We start from the raw sequence: 12184 nt of genomic DNA on the forward strand, positions 1-12184 counted from the left end.
ATAAAGTTGGCAGTCTGACTATCTCAGCCTTGGCCTGTTTTTGTCTCCCTGCGCTGTTGTTTGCAGATGTTCATTAGCATTGAGATATACCCCTCAGGCAGCACAGCTCCGCCTCCTGCGCTTTGATTGGGCACACTGTTACTGGAGCTGTCAGCTTTGCTCTGGGAAGCTTTTCTTTCCTCGCAGTTCAGTCTACAGCTTCGGAGAAGCCGACTGCGGCCACTGAGAGACGCGCTGCCTTTGTTAGCAAGCACCAAGAAAGACTCCAGGCGCATCCATGCAATACCGCACTTTTTTTGGAAAATGATCATCTGTACGAATAAAATGGAGTATCCCTTAAGATCGCAGTGCCAGCGAGTCCAGAAACAGGTAGGCTGTAATTATGACATTGCCCATGGCGTAAAATATTTGGCCAAGTCAAGTTTGGACAAAATGAAGCTAGCTGCTAACTGAGTAGCGAGAACCGTTCATTCATTTGAAGATATATATCTGAGAAATAGCTCCTCTCTTAACCGGCGCTTACAGGCAGCTTCGCTATCATTTTAAGATTTAAATCACCCACGATAGGTGTTATCAGTCAAAATGAATTGTGAGCAACTCGGCTTTGTCATGTTTTTTAGTTTGTAAACTTTTTAACGGAGTGGGACCAGAAACGTCTCTGGAGGAGTTAGCTTAGCGTTAGCCGCAACAAACTTCTAACAGAAACTTGTTAACTCGCAAGACTGTTCGCGAAAAAATCGTGCCAGATATAAATCTAAACTGAAATGACAAAATAAGTGTTTTTTTGTGGCGCAATACAGCGTTAGGAAACTGCTCCCCTTGCTCCCCATCCAGACGCAGATTGTGGTTTCCATCTCCAGCCGTCACAGTGTCACGTAAAGCTCGCAGCGGTTTGTCAGCTGAAGCTAAAGAAAAAAAAACGGTTTATTAAAGAAAACGGCCCCGGCTCGTGGACATTCGCGTCGGTGTTTCTGCACCAAGAGTTTAACGACTGCTCTCGGCTTTGTTGTTTCACCTGGGCTGGTTTGAGTATCTCATTTAAATGTGCGGTTAAATTTTGACTTTTGTCTTGCTGAAAATGGACGGAATACGTGCGGTAACGGCCCGAGACGCTGCGGTGTGTGGAGGAAGCTGCAGGTGAGGGTGACATCATCCGAGGATTTGGGAGGAAAGTGTGTCAGTTTGCTGTGAAGTAATGCAGTGCCAATGTAAGGGCTCAGACTTAAAATATGAGAACACAACACTGCAAATGTGCTTAATCTACCCGGACAGGCCGGGGTTGTGTCGGTTTCACTGCAGCTTGCTGTTTCTCTTAAGTCTGGGATTCTTATTGTGGTGTTTTTTTGTTGTTTTTTTCTTTGGTTGATCTGGACTGCCAATCAAAGTTGTTTTTCTCGTTAACTGTTGTGTTTTCGACTTGCAACAGAAAGGGGGCGCCATCCCGAGTGCGGTCTTAAAAAAAAGAAAAAAGACATGTTTGCTGCAGATTAGAGTCCAGAAATGGAACAAAACAGGCAGGAGTGTGAGCAGCAGCTCTGGTTACAAGTCCAGTACGCCCTACTTCTCTCTGTTTGTTGTAAACATGGCAATTATTATTTCAAAGGATGATAACTCGCTGAATTAAAGCTGTTTGTTCAAACAGACTCATAAACTTATCATGCATTTTACTGTGTTTTGATAGCCTCACGCCCCCATTCTTGCTGGTGAATAATATCAGCAATAAATTTTCCTGTTATCAGTGAAAGTCTTTTTGAACCTGCGTCCCGTCCTTGCTCTACCTGCCTACCTTGTTTACAGACATATCCAATCACTCATCTGCTGTATGCAGGCTTGCGTTTCCTTTTTTCCATGCTGCAGCACAGTGTTTGGTTTGTCCTGGTTGTGGCTGTATGTGCAGCTCCTGTCCCTCCCCACTCTTGCCCTCTCCAAACCGCTCAGGGCTGCAGCTGGTTTGTTTTGCATTACTCCTTGAGTTCAGGTTGCAGAGCCAAAATCGTCCCCGGCTGCTTGTTTCCGGTGATGAAGGTGGGGGTGGGAGGTTAATGCCGCCGGGACAGCAGCGCATGATAAGGACAGACCGCATCCAGGCCCAGTTGGAATTCAGATTGAATGTCCTTATACTGTATCTGCAGCAGCAGCCCCCCCCCCCCGCAGCCCACCACACATGTTACACACTACACAAACCCAGATTCAACCTACGTCTGGCATCATTTTTCCATTCCTTTGTGTGTCATCTTAGACCCGAGCTCTGCTTCATGTATCCGTTTGTACAGTGCCACTGCGTTGTCCGCCAGCTATCAAAGCTTTTCTTTGTCTCCATTTACCTTTCCTCCCCTCGGTGACGTCACCCCTGTTTTTCATTTCATCCCTGCCTCATACCACTCTGATCAATATACAAATGACCTCTCCGGTGTCGAGAAGGGAGACCTCTTTTTCCCCGTGTCTTCTCTCTTTGAGCATCGGTGATCTACACCTGTGACTTTTTTTTACTAACACCAGGCCCCTTCGCGAGAACTCATTTTTTTGAAAAACATTTTGCATGCAAGCCCCCAGTTTGAATGCGTCTCGCGATCGAAAAACAGCGGCGCTCCCATATCAGCGACACTGTCCTGCTTTTGTCACCCTCAGGCTCATTTTTTGATAAGTTTCAAAAACCGGTTCCTTGTCGGGTGCATTTGCAAGGACAGCTGATAGATTTATGTCAAAGCCAAAATGTGCTTTGTAATGCTCAGCCGTCTAGATGAGGTGTTTCTCGTTGCTTTATAAATCCACCCACACATGCTTGTTACCAGTCTTTTTTTTTCTCTCTCTCTCTCTCTCTCTCTCTCTCTCTCTCTCTCTCTCTCTCTCTCTCTTTCTTCTCAAGTGGGTGGATAATAAAGTGCATTGCCTTGTCAAGAGTACTGTTGTGTGCAGCCTGTGTGGAAGATTAATAAACATTATTCTGGGTGCCTGGACACAGCTATGATAAAGGAGCCCTTTTCCCACAGTCTTTATTAATCTCGAATATCGACTGGTTTTCATGGTTCTTGAAGCACAGCTGGATGGGTCACTTTAATTACAGAAGTTTGAAACTCTGATTGCTTCTGTGAAGCAAAATAAAAGACATGTGTGATCGAAGCTGGTTTGATCTTTTTATCTGAAAAGTAAGAGCCCAGAGACTCTTACTTTTGTCATTGTGTCGGCAGCAGATTCTGTTGACTGTGTAGGATGTGTGATTTCCTGCTTCGTCGATGCTCACATCTACGGGAGTTCCTGTTTCAGTTTGGCTTTTCTGTAGACTTTGTCCAGACATGTTCGAAATTACACAAAATACCAATTTCCTCTTTTATTGCGTGATGCCACTGACTGCAAATCCCATCTCGGCACTCCGTAGAACAGTAAGTTTTATCACTTTATTACAGTTTTTCCAGCTAATGATGGCTGAAATTGTGACAGTTAAAGAGCCATTCGAGCTTTTAGAATCTACGTATTAACACTTCTTCTGGGGTTTTGGGTTTTCTTCCTGATGATGACTTGGTGACACTTTGTTTGCCACTTTCCTGAGGAGTACTTTTTAAAGATGCTGTTTACTGGCCTGTGTGGGTAGAGGGTTCACAGTTCAGTGCACATATTTGTAATTTTTGCTTTAACAACAGCTGCAGCCTTTTGCTGAAGTATTTCTACCTCTTTTACACGAACCAAGGTTTTGTCGTGGCAGCATTGGAAGCAATAGGCAACCTTTAATATCTCACATTCCTTACACGTCTGGAAATACCACAAAGCCAAAGATGATTACAGCCGCTATTGTTTCCGCGAGTTTTTCCAGCAAAATATCTTTTCAGCATTTAGATATCCTGCAGAGTTAATGCAGCTCGGTCAGAAATATTTGATAATCAGATTTTAAAAAACTCTACATGACAGGATTATTGTTATTTTTTCTGTATTTAAAGAAAAAACACATGTTTATTTGTTTCGCACGGATCCTGACATGATTCCAGACTTGGAATCATGAACAGTCAATGTTACAATCTGAACTTTTTCTACCTCGGAAGGCTGGAAAGGATAGTTTTTTTTTATTTGCCCTACTTTTAAGGCCTTGAGAAATTGCACTCGAGGCATTATATCTGAATAGTCGAGGCCTCTGAAATGCAGGTTGGTGCAACACTGTTCCTTTCAGCGATCAAGCCAGTTAGTGCTTGATGGAGCAGTAACCTAGATTCTGCCGCTCGGCATACTAATCAGTAGCTCTTGTGTTTGGAGAGATCCTTGAGTGAATGTGCTCTTGTGGGTCTTTGATTGGCAGGCACCTGTGCACTCCACATTCCCTCCACCCTATTTCTTATGTGCGTTGACAGGCTAGAGAAGGTCAGCGTCTGCGTTTGGGCGTGTTTCATTCAGTGCCAGCTCTCCTCGTCTTTTACTGTGAGATTAGGGATCCGTAAATGAATGGGATTGATTTGTTAAATGTGTACAGTGCTAATGTGCCTGTCACGACCTGAGCATTCATTCTATGTAGGTCGAGAGGTGGAGCTCCTTGCTGGATCAGGCGGAAACCTTCATCCACTGCAAAGTAAAGTGAAATACCACATGGAGTTTTCAGCCAGATAAACATGGCGCTGAATGCCAAAGAGTCTTACAGCCCTTGAATTAAATAACCAGGTCTGCCAGTCACAGCGTGCTACTTCTGTCTGTGACACTAGTTTTGGTGTCTGACCGGAGCGTAATAATCCTAGACAGCAGTTTGTTGTCAAAAGCAGAAGTCTTTGCCAACATTTGTACATTTCAGACTGCGGCAGACCGTTTGGTTTTGATCAGCTCTGTGCGCTCGGGTTTCACGTGCAGGGGAACCGAGTCCCCGTTCGTGGCCGAGCTCCCCGACACCTTTTCCTTGAGGTCATTGTGTGATGGAGAGAGAGCTAATAAATGGCTGTGCCAGTGAGGGCAGGCCAGCTTCCCTCTCCACATGGGTCTGTTTCTCTTGGCCGCGGGCTGCTCAGCCAAGTCGCTCCCATGTTTGTGTGTTTGGCTTCATCCATTTCTTTGCTGCTGCTCCACTTCCCTCTTCAAGGCCTCCCTAAGCTCAACTTTCACATGTGCTTGCTCCCATCTTGTAAATCCCCTTTTCAGAGAGCAATTTTAGGTGCTTCTTTCTCTCCTGGTTTCAGTTGTGTATTATTTTTGTTTACTGCTTCCACTTTCAATTCAAGTGAAAAACGCATAATTTAGCATTTCGTCTCCATTTCATAAACATTTAGTGGACTCGTGTGAAGCGTTTGACAGAGCTGCTACCACCCCGACTTGTTGTTTTTGTGTCTGCTGAGATGCTGTTTGCTTGTTGTGTTCGGAGGAAGAAAAAAAAAAAATAATGTCAGGAATGCGCTCGCTTGCCAGTGGCGCCGGCAAACACGGCATCGCAGCTGCTCTTCTTCCAAGACTGCCTCTCCTTCCGCTGATTTAAGGTGTGGAACATGACTCCAGTCCAAAACACAGTCTGAGCCCATCATCACATGGTGTGGGACTCTGAAGTCCAACTTTATCCCAAGCCAAGAATCTTTGGCCACAAGATGAAACCTCGTAAATACTCCCAAGGAAAGTCAGCCATGCATCGCTGGTTTTAAGTCCATTTTGCTTGCTTTAACAGGAGCATTTATCCGTGTGATCAGTTTTGGGAAGAAGAAGAAGAAGAAAAAAAAGTACATTATGCGCGATAAGCTGATTAATAGTTTAGTCTGTGAAATGTCAGTAATAATCAATGTTACAGAGTTCACTGACAAATAAAGAAGGCGCTGAACAGCTGGAACTTGTATTTTTTTAGGGATTTTTGTTTGAAATATGTCCAAAATGTTGAACAGATGGTAAACAAAGTAGGTTAGTAACTGCTTCCTCATCATCAGACACACTAGAGAATACAATGGGTGGGAGCGCGGCTCATTATTTCAACGTTTCCCCTCAGACATCAACCCTGTCTGTCCTCTTTGTCCTGGTTTCTGTAGGTGATGGTGAACGGTGAGAGGGAGCGAGTGTCGTTGCTGTTCATGAAAGCTCTGGTCAGCAGGGGGAGCGTGGACGCCGTATCCCAGCAGATGGCGTCTCACCCCCAGTATCTGGAGAGCTTCCTGCGCACACAGCATTACATCCTGCACATGGACGGCCCCCTGCCGCTGCCATACCGCCATTATATCGCCATCATGGTCAGTGACGCGGTTCTGAAGGCGGCTCCCTGCACTGTTTGAATCACCAGACATCGTGCCTGTATGACACAGAGTTAGTTAAAAGTTAGGTTTTTTTTGTTAAACTCTACGGCCTCGTTGTTCTCTTCCAGGCTGCAGCACGACATCACTGCAACTACCTGGTGTACCTGCACTCAGCCCAGTTTCTGAGGGTGGGCGGAGACCCTCTGTGGTTGCAGGGTTTGGAGGCGGCGCCCGCTCGCCTTCGCCTCCTTGACCACATCAACAAAGTTCTGGCCCACCAACCCTGGCTGACCGCCTGCTCTCACATCCAGGTACGAGAATGAAAACCTGAGGTGTATCGCTCACAGCAGACGGAGCGGAAACCTTAAAAAGACACACAAAAAAAAGGGGAAACGTGGAACTGTTTGTGCTGTTAAAGTCTTTTTTTATTTAGTAATATTATTATAGTTTCCTGAGACGATAGCAGCGTGTCTTTGTGTCTGTGTTCCCTCCAGAAGCTGCTGAAGGCGGGCGAGCAGTGCTGGTCGCTGGCGGAGCTGGTGCAGGCCGTGGTCATCCTGGCCCACTGCCACTCCCTCTGCAGCTTTGTCTTTGGATGCGAAACAGACTCAGACTTTGTCCCTTTCTCCAAATCTCCTAACGGTACCCCGTCAAGCCTTTGCGCTTTTGATGCTGCCAACGGCAACACTAACGTGCCTCCATCGCTCGCCACTCCCCCCGAACATATAACACGACGACGGGTAACTAAAATGCCTTGTTTTTCTTCTTCTTTTTTTTTTTTGTTAAATAAAAGCCACAAATAATTGCAGAGCGAACATGTCTTATAAAAGTATTTCTTTCATGTTGTCTTGAAAACATTTGCAAAGCTCAGAAACTTTCAAAGCACTTTTTTTTTTTAATGACGCATAAATATGGATTTATTTTCTCTCCATGCACAGATATATAGTATAGTATAATACAGGTTTTACAGGGAACCCTACAACTCGTGCTCAATTTATGATTAATCGAATAATCTTTTTAATGTTACATTTTTCCAAACTAAATCATATGATATTCGATCTCGTGAAGAATGATCTTGGGACGTCCCAACATGTGACGGCAAGCAAATTTTAGTCATTTCAATTCGATTTAAGTATTTACGGCGCTTGTAAAAGTTACTTGTGTAAGAACTAAAAGGGTTCATGTGATCCCTTGCTTAATTGATCAAAACATAACCGTATAGTATGAAAGTGTGATGTTTTCAGTCCCCGCTCGCAGTCTGATTTGGCATCGCATAGATTTATTGTAAATGGTAAAAGGGGATGGTTATTTGTTCTCACATTGCATGCACTATTAGATTACTCCTCGTCATGGGAGCAGCTGCCGTGTTTGCCTTGTAATGGGCATAAAGGTCCATTCAACTTGGTCCTCACATCGACTTGTTTTTGTGTCCGACAGTCCTTTGACTCCGGCTGTGACATGGTGGGTCTAAAGGAGAGGATCCAGAAATCCCAGGAGGAGTGTGAGAAGAGAGAAGAGCGCTTTCTGCAGACACAGACACTCCAGCAAACAGGTGACAGACGCACTGAAGAAGACCCATGTTTACACTCGTTTCTGATGGTTATCTTGAGTGTGAAATTTAGGTCACATGTTGTGAAACTTGAGCATTTACCACTCGTCAGCCACACTTGGTGACGCACTCTGTTCCTCTTCTCCGCCTCCTCTGCTGTCATCATCTCTTTTTTTAGACCTGGAAGACGAGGAGGAGACGATGTGCTTCGCAGATCCGTCGCGCTTCATCACAGACCCTGACTTTTGCTATCAGGAGTTCGCCCGCAGGGACGAGGACCACTTCCAAGTGTTGAGAGTTCAGGTGAGGATGCTACATTTGTACATGGGTCGGTAAACAAATGTGCAGCCTGGTGATATGTGACCACACGAAAATGTAGATTTGGTGTCTGCGTTAACGTGCCACCGGTCAGAGCTCATTAATTAATGATGTAATTGGCATTTTAGCCTTTTAGATTGACTGAAGAAGCATGTGAGAGAAGTTTTTTTTGCTGTCTGACGCATTAAGGCTCACATCCCATTAACAATACATTAAAATGACGATGTTAGTGGTTCTGTGCTGCATAAAGGACAGCAATGATGAAGATTACAGGAAAACACTAAAGTATGACAAGACAACATTTTTTTGACTTCGTCACATCTGCATCAGACAGATGTTTAAACTTTCTCCGCTGCAGAACGTCTGTGTAGCGTCAGTCCTCGGTGCATCCAACAGTCTGGTTTGCAACCCTATGTGGCCTCAACCCTCTCTGTGCCACAGTTTGAGGCAGAAGCGACGCTCTGTAAATACCCACCATATCGCTCTTGCCTTTGAGGTTCGAGTTGTTAAAAATGGTGGAAAATTAGCTTTTCTTGTGGCCCCTTTCTGAGGAAATGTAAACTTAAGCTTGTAAGCTGCATTGACTGCTCATAAGTCCTTCATTCAACCCAGTCAAAAACACAGAAATATCCCTTTTCAACTGGCGACATTTGGCAGACACACAGGGTGTATCGGGAGCCTGTGGTGTAGTTTTGTGGTACTAACTTGTTGCATTGGCTCTGCAGGACTATTCATGGGAAGACCACGGCTTCTCCTTAGTCAACAGGTTGTACTCGGACATCGGGCACCTCTTGGACGACAGATTCAGGAGCGTAACCACCCTCCCCTCATTGCACAGCCCCGACATGAAGAGGGCGATCTGGAATTACATCCACTGTGTGTTAGGAATACGGTGAGGAAAGCACTTTATGACTTGCTCCCGCTAACAGTGGACCATCCTCTGCTCGTCGTTGCGTTTAGTCCATACTTACTTTTGCTTTTGCTCACAGCTACGACGACTACGACTACGGAGAGGTGAACCAGCTGCTGGAGCGAAATTTGAAGTTGTACATCAAGGCGGTGGCTTGTTTTCCGGATGCCACAAAAACCCCAGTGTGTCCGCAGAGTTGGACTCCGCTTAAAACTACAGAAAGGGTACGAGAGCGTCTCGTGATCCTCTTAAAGAATACGTTCACGTACTTATTGGATTAAGGCTGATGCCGCAGTCATGTCTGTGTGCTCTCTGACAGCGGAGAGCAGCTGGCTTGGCTCATAGCCTGCGTGTCTTTTAGTTTTCTCATAAATCAGTCAAGACGTAACATGTTGATGGTCAGAGCGAACCTAAGTTAAAGTTGTTGTCTGTCTTTTCGTGTTATTCTCAGTAGCAAAGGGAACATCGGACACTTTACGGAGCCGTTTTTGATCCGAATGTTTGTCTTTCCTCAGATACACTTAAATCTACTAATCATGGAGGCCCGGTTGCAGGCGGAGCTGCTGTACGCGCTGAGAGCCATCACTCAGTACATGATTGCCTGAGTGCTCGGAGGGGGACAAAGTTGAAACTCTTTGCCGGTACAGAGAGACCCAGCGACACGACAGTGAAGACGTCTCAACTGCAGACGGTGACCGCGGGGACGAGGGCGGCACTTTTAGGGACACTGAGCTCAAATCTTCGTAGCTGTGCCTCATGAATGTGCTTTTTCCTTCTCTCAGATAAAATGTATTTATACCGTTAGGTGCCGCTCCCCCCCTCCCCCTCCTGCAGTTGGTGTTTTTGTGACGTCCTCCCAGAAAAGATCCTGGCTCTCAAAGGCTATGTGCAATTCTAAATAGGTATTTTCCTTTTTACCTGTTGTCTCGTGTTCCAGTTCAGACGGTGAGAAACTGCTGGGACGCAGCAGCGTGTTACCAGTGGCCAACACTCCTTTTCATTTCATGTCTCCTTTTGTATTAACTATGCTTTCCCAAAAAGAAAAAAAGAAACCAATTTTTTTTGTACAAGTTGAATGAATGTTGATGGGAGACCGGGGCCTTTGCCTTCGTCTCGTCTTTTCTTTTGGACAATCTTTGTCAGTGTTGGTGGAGGACATCGAATGGACGGTGAACAAACACAGCCGTGACACTGCTGGAAGTTATCACATCACTATAGTTCCTTTTAATAAGCACTTTTTTAAACTTTATATATTTATAATGCAATGTAGCTCTTAAGTAGACATTGAGACAGAGTTGGTGGGTCCGATGCCTTTCTTCTTCACTGTATAACTTTTAGACTGTTGGTCCTCAAATTTTCAGACTTTTCTTTTTCACTTTCCACCCCAGACATCTGAGCGAAGGTACTCCATTTAAGATATTTCCGCGACTCGTGGTTCTTTTTCACTTTCGGTCCAGGGCTGAGGTGGAAGGACTTTAAAGATGTTTGTGAAACACAAAATTTGTACCTAAACTGATCTGAGGAGGTCACTGAGCTGTTTACTGCAGTGACGCTGAAGCTGAGCCATTCACAGGGTGTTTCTCTTTTCTTTCCTTCTTTTTTTGGTTATTACAGAAATGTTCCAAAAAGACATAATCAAATCGGAGTGAGAACTCCTCCTTTGAGGGGACATGAAGTCCACGAATAGAATTGGATGAATTCAAAACGTCCAGAAGTAGATCTGCGCTGATTCGTGCTTTGAAACTCGAGTTTTGTGTGAAAGCATTTATCTTCTGTGTGTACTGTATTAAGCTGATTATCAACACAACATACATGAGAGAATCTGCAGAAGCAGAAGTAGTTGTTAAGATATCTTCTTTCTGACTTTTTCTTCTTTTTTTATTTACAGTTTTTGTAAACGATTGTTTTTAGTATTTTTGTCTTTTTTTTTTTTCCTGGTGTGACTGTAGGACCTGCTTGTCGTCCTGTAGTCTGGGTCGACGTAGAAGTTTGACAGACTGTAGAGTTAGAATTAGCGACTGTAGAACCTACTAAAGAAACAAGTGCATATCGAGAAAAAACAAAGCAAACTAAAGCGCTGTTAACACAGGTGCCTTCAGGCTACGACTGGAGCGCTGCTCGAGTGGAGGGATGTTACCGCTGGAGGCTGAAACGCTCCCACCTGACAAATGCACAACTTGTGACTATTTCTGCATGAATGGGAACGTGATATTTTTCACCCGGTATCGGTCAGCATCATTTCTGATGAGCGTTGCAGCTGCGAGCGCCACTGTTGTCTATCGGACACCTTCCACAAGCCCCAGCGACTCGGCGAGAGCCTTCGACACAGATGGATGTTTAAAAAAAATAAATAAATAAAATGTTCTACTTAGGCAGATTTTAAACAAAAATGGATGGTGATGAGGCAAATGGGAAAAAAAAAAAAAAAAAAGAACAAGTGCAAAGATTAAAAAAAAAAAAAAAGTTTTTTTTGAAAATGTGAAAAAATGTTTTCTATAAAGATGATCTATGAAAATAACTTCTGCCTCCTGGGTTGTTTTTTTTTTCTCTTCTCCTTTGACACAGAACTCTGGTTTTGTGCCATTTACTAAATTACACAAACCTTCGTATTCCAACTAAATATAACCCAAAGAAAGCATTATTTTTCCCCATCAACCATCTTCGTTTCATTGCACAACATTTTCAGAAAATACGTTTCAAATGACACATTTGCCCTGAAAGGATTGGCTGAAAAATGAACTGAAACTACAGGCTGATTAAGAAAAGAACTAAAGTTTCACCTGGAATTACATTAGTTTTTTTCCTGAATAAGAGCATCTCTGGGGGAGACGGTTGGAAAAAGATGAGCTGAACACTCGCCTGCTGACGACCTGTTTGTGTAATAACCTCTCCTTAGGGGGTTGCAGTCGACAGGTATCTACAGTAACAGTGATATCAAAGTTTAATATCGATACAGCATTTTATATACATGTTCATACATTGATCTCCTGTAACATTCTGATCACACAGCTAATATTGAGACTTGTGCTACCAAAAACGGATCCCCGTCAGATTGGTGTCTGGTGAGTTTAGAGGCCGGTTAAACACATCAGACTCTCTACTGTCTGCTTCTTCTGTGATTTTTATGGGGCTCACTGCTGTCCTGTTGGTGGAAGCTACTACTTTTCGTTTAACTTTGCACAGTAGGATGCCTTCATCAAAACACACAACTCTAATGTCCTCAAACACTCT

At 44.3% G+C, this 12184-nt stretch overlaps 1 protein-coding gene across 2 annotated transcripts; it reads left to right on the forward strand.

Moving 5' to 3' along the window:
* The first annotated feature begins 165 nt into the window (after positions 1–165).
* Positions 166–11467, forward strand: sesn4 (sestrin 4). 2 transcript variants are annotated; one of them, XM_075481602.1, is made up of 9 exons: positions 166–369; positions 5976–6173; positions 6305–6487; positions 6671–6916; positions 7614–7728; positions 7904–8028; positions 8769–8935; positions 9033–9177; positions 9469–11467. In XM_075481602.1, the coding sequence occupies exons 1-9, from the start codon at positions 304–306 to the stop codon at positions 9556–9558; spliced, it is 1335 nt and encodes a 444-aa protein (XP_075337717.1). In that variant the 5' UTR covers positions 166–303; the 3' UTR covers positions 9559–11467. The 2 variants fall into 2 exon arrangements, with proteins under 2 accessions (XP_075337717.1, XP_075337718.1); XM_075481603.1 differs by lacking the exon at positions 166–369 and adding an exon at positions 912–1137.
* The last annotated feature ends 717 nt before the right edge of the window (positions 11468–12184 follow it).

The sequence above is a fragment of the Odontesthes bonariensis genome, chromosome 13, assembly GCF_027942865.1.
Source record: "Odontesthes bonariensis isolate fOdoBon6 chromosome 13, fOdoBon6.hap1, whole genome shotgun sequence".
Taxonomy (NCBI): domain Eukaryota; kingdom Metazoa; phylum Chordata; class Actinopteri; order Atheriniformes; family Atherinopsidae; genus Odontesthes; species Odontesthes bonariensis.

Bases quoted from the DNA above. Each gene is read 5' to 3' on its own strand.
- sesn4 (XM_075481602.1), top strand. From the start codon at position 304: ATGATCATCTGTACGAATAAAATGGAGTATCCCTTAAGATCGCAGTGC. The intron at 370-5,975 runs GTAGGCTGTAAT...TGGTTTCTGTAG, and splicing joins GCCAGCGAGTCCAGAAACAG to GTGATGGTGAACGGTGAGAG. The intron at 6,488-6,670 runs GTACGAGAATGA...TGTTCCCTCCAG, and splicing joins CCGCCTGCTCTCACATCCAG to AAGCTGCTGAAGGCGGGCGA.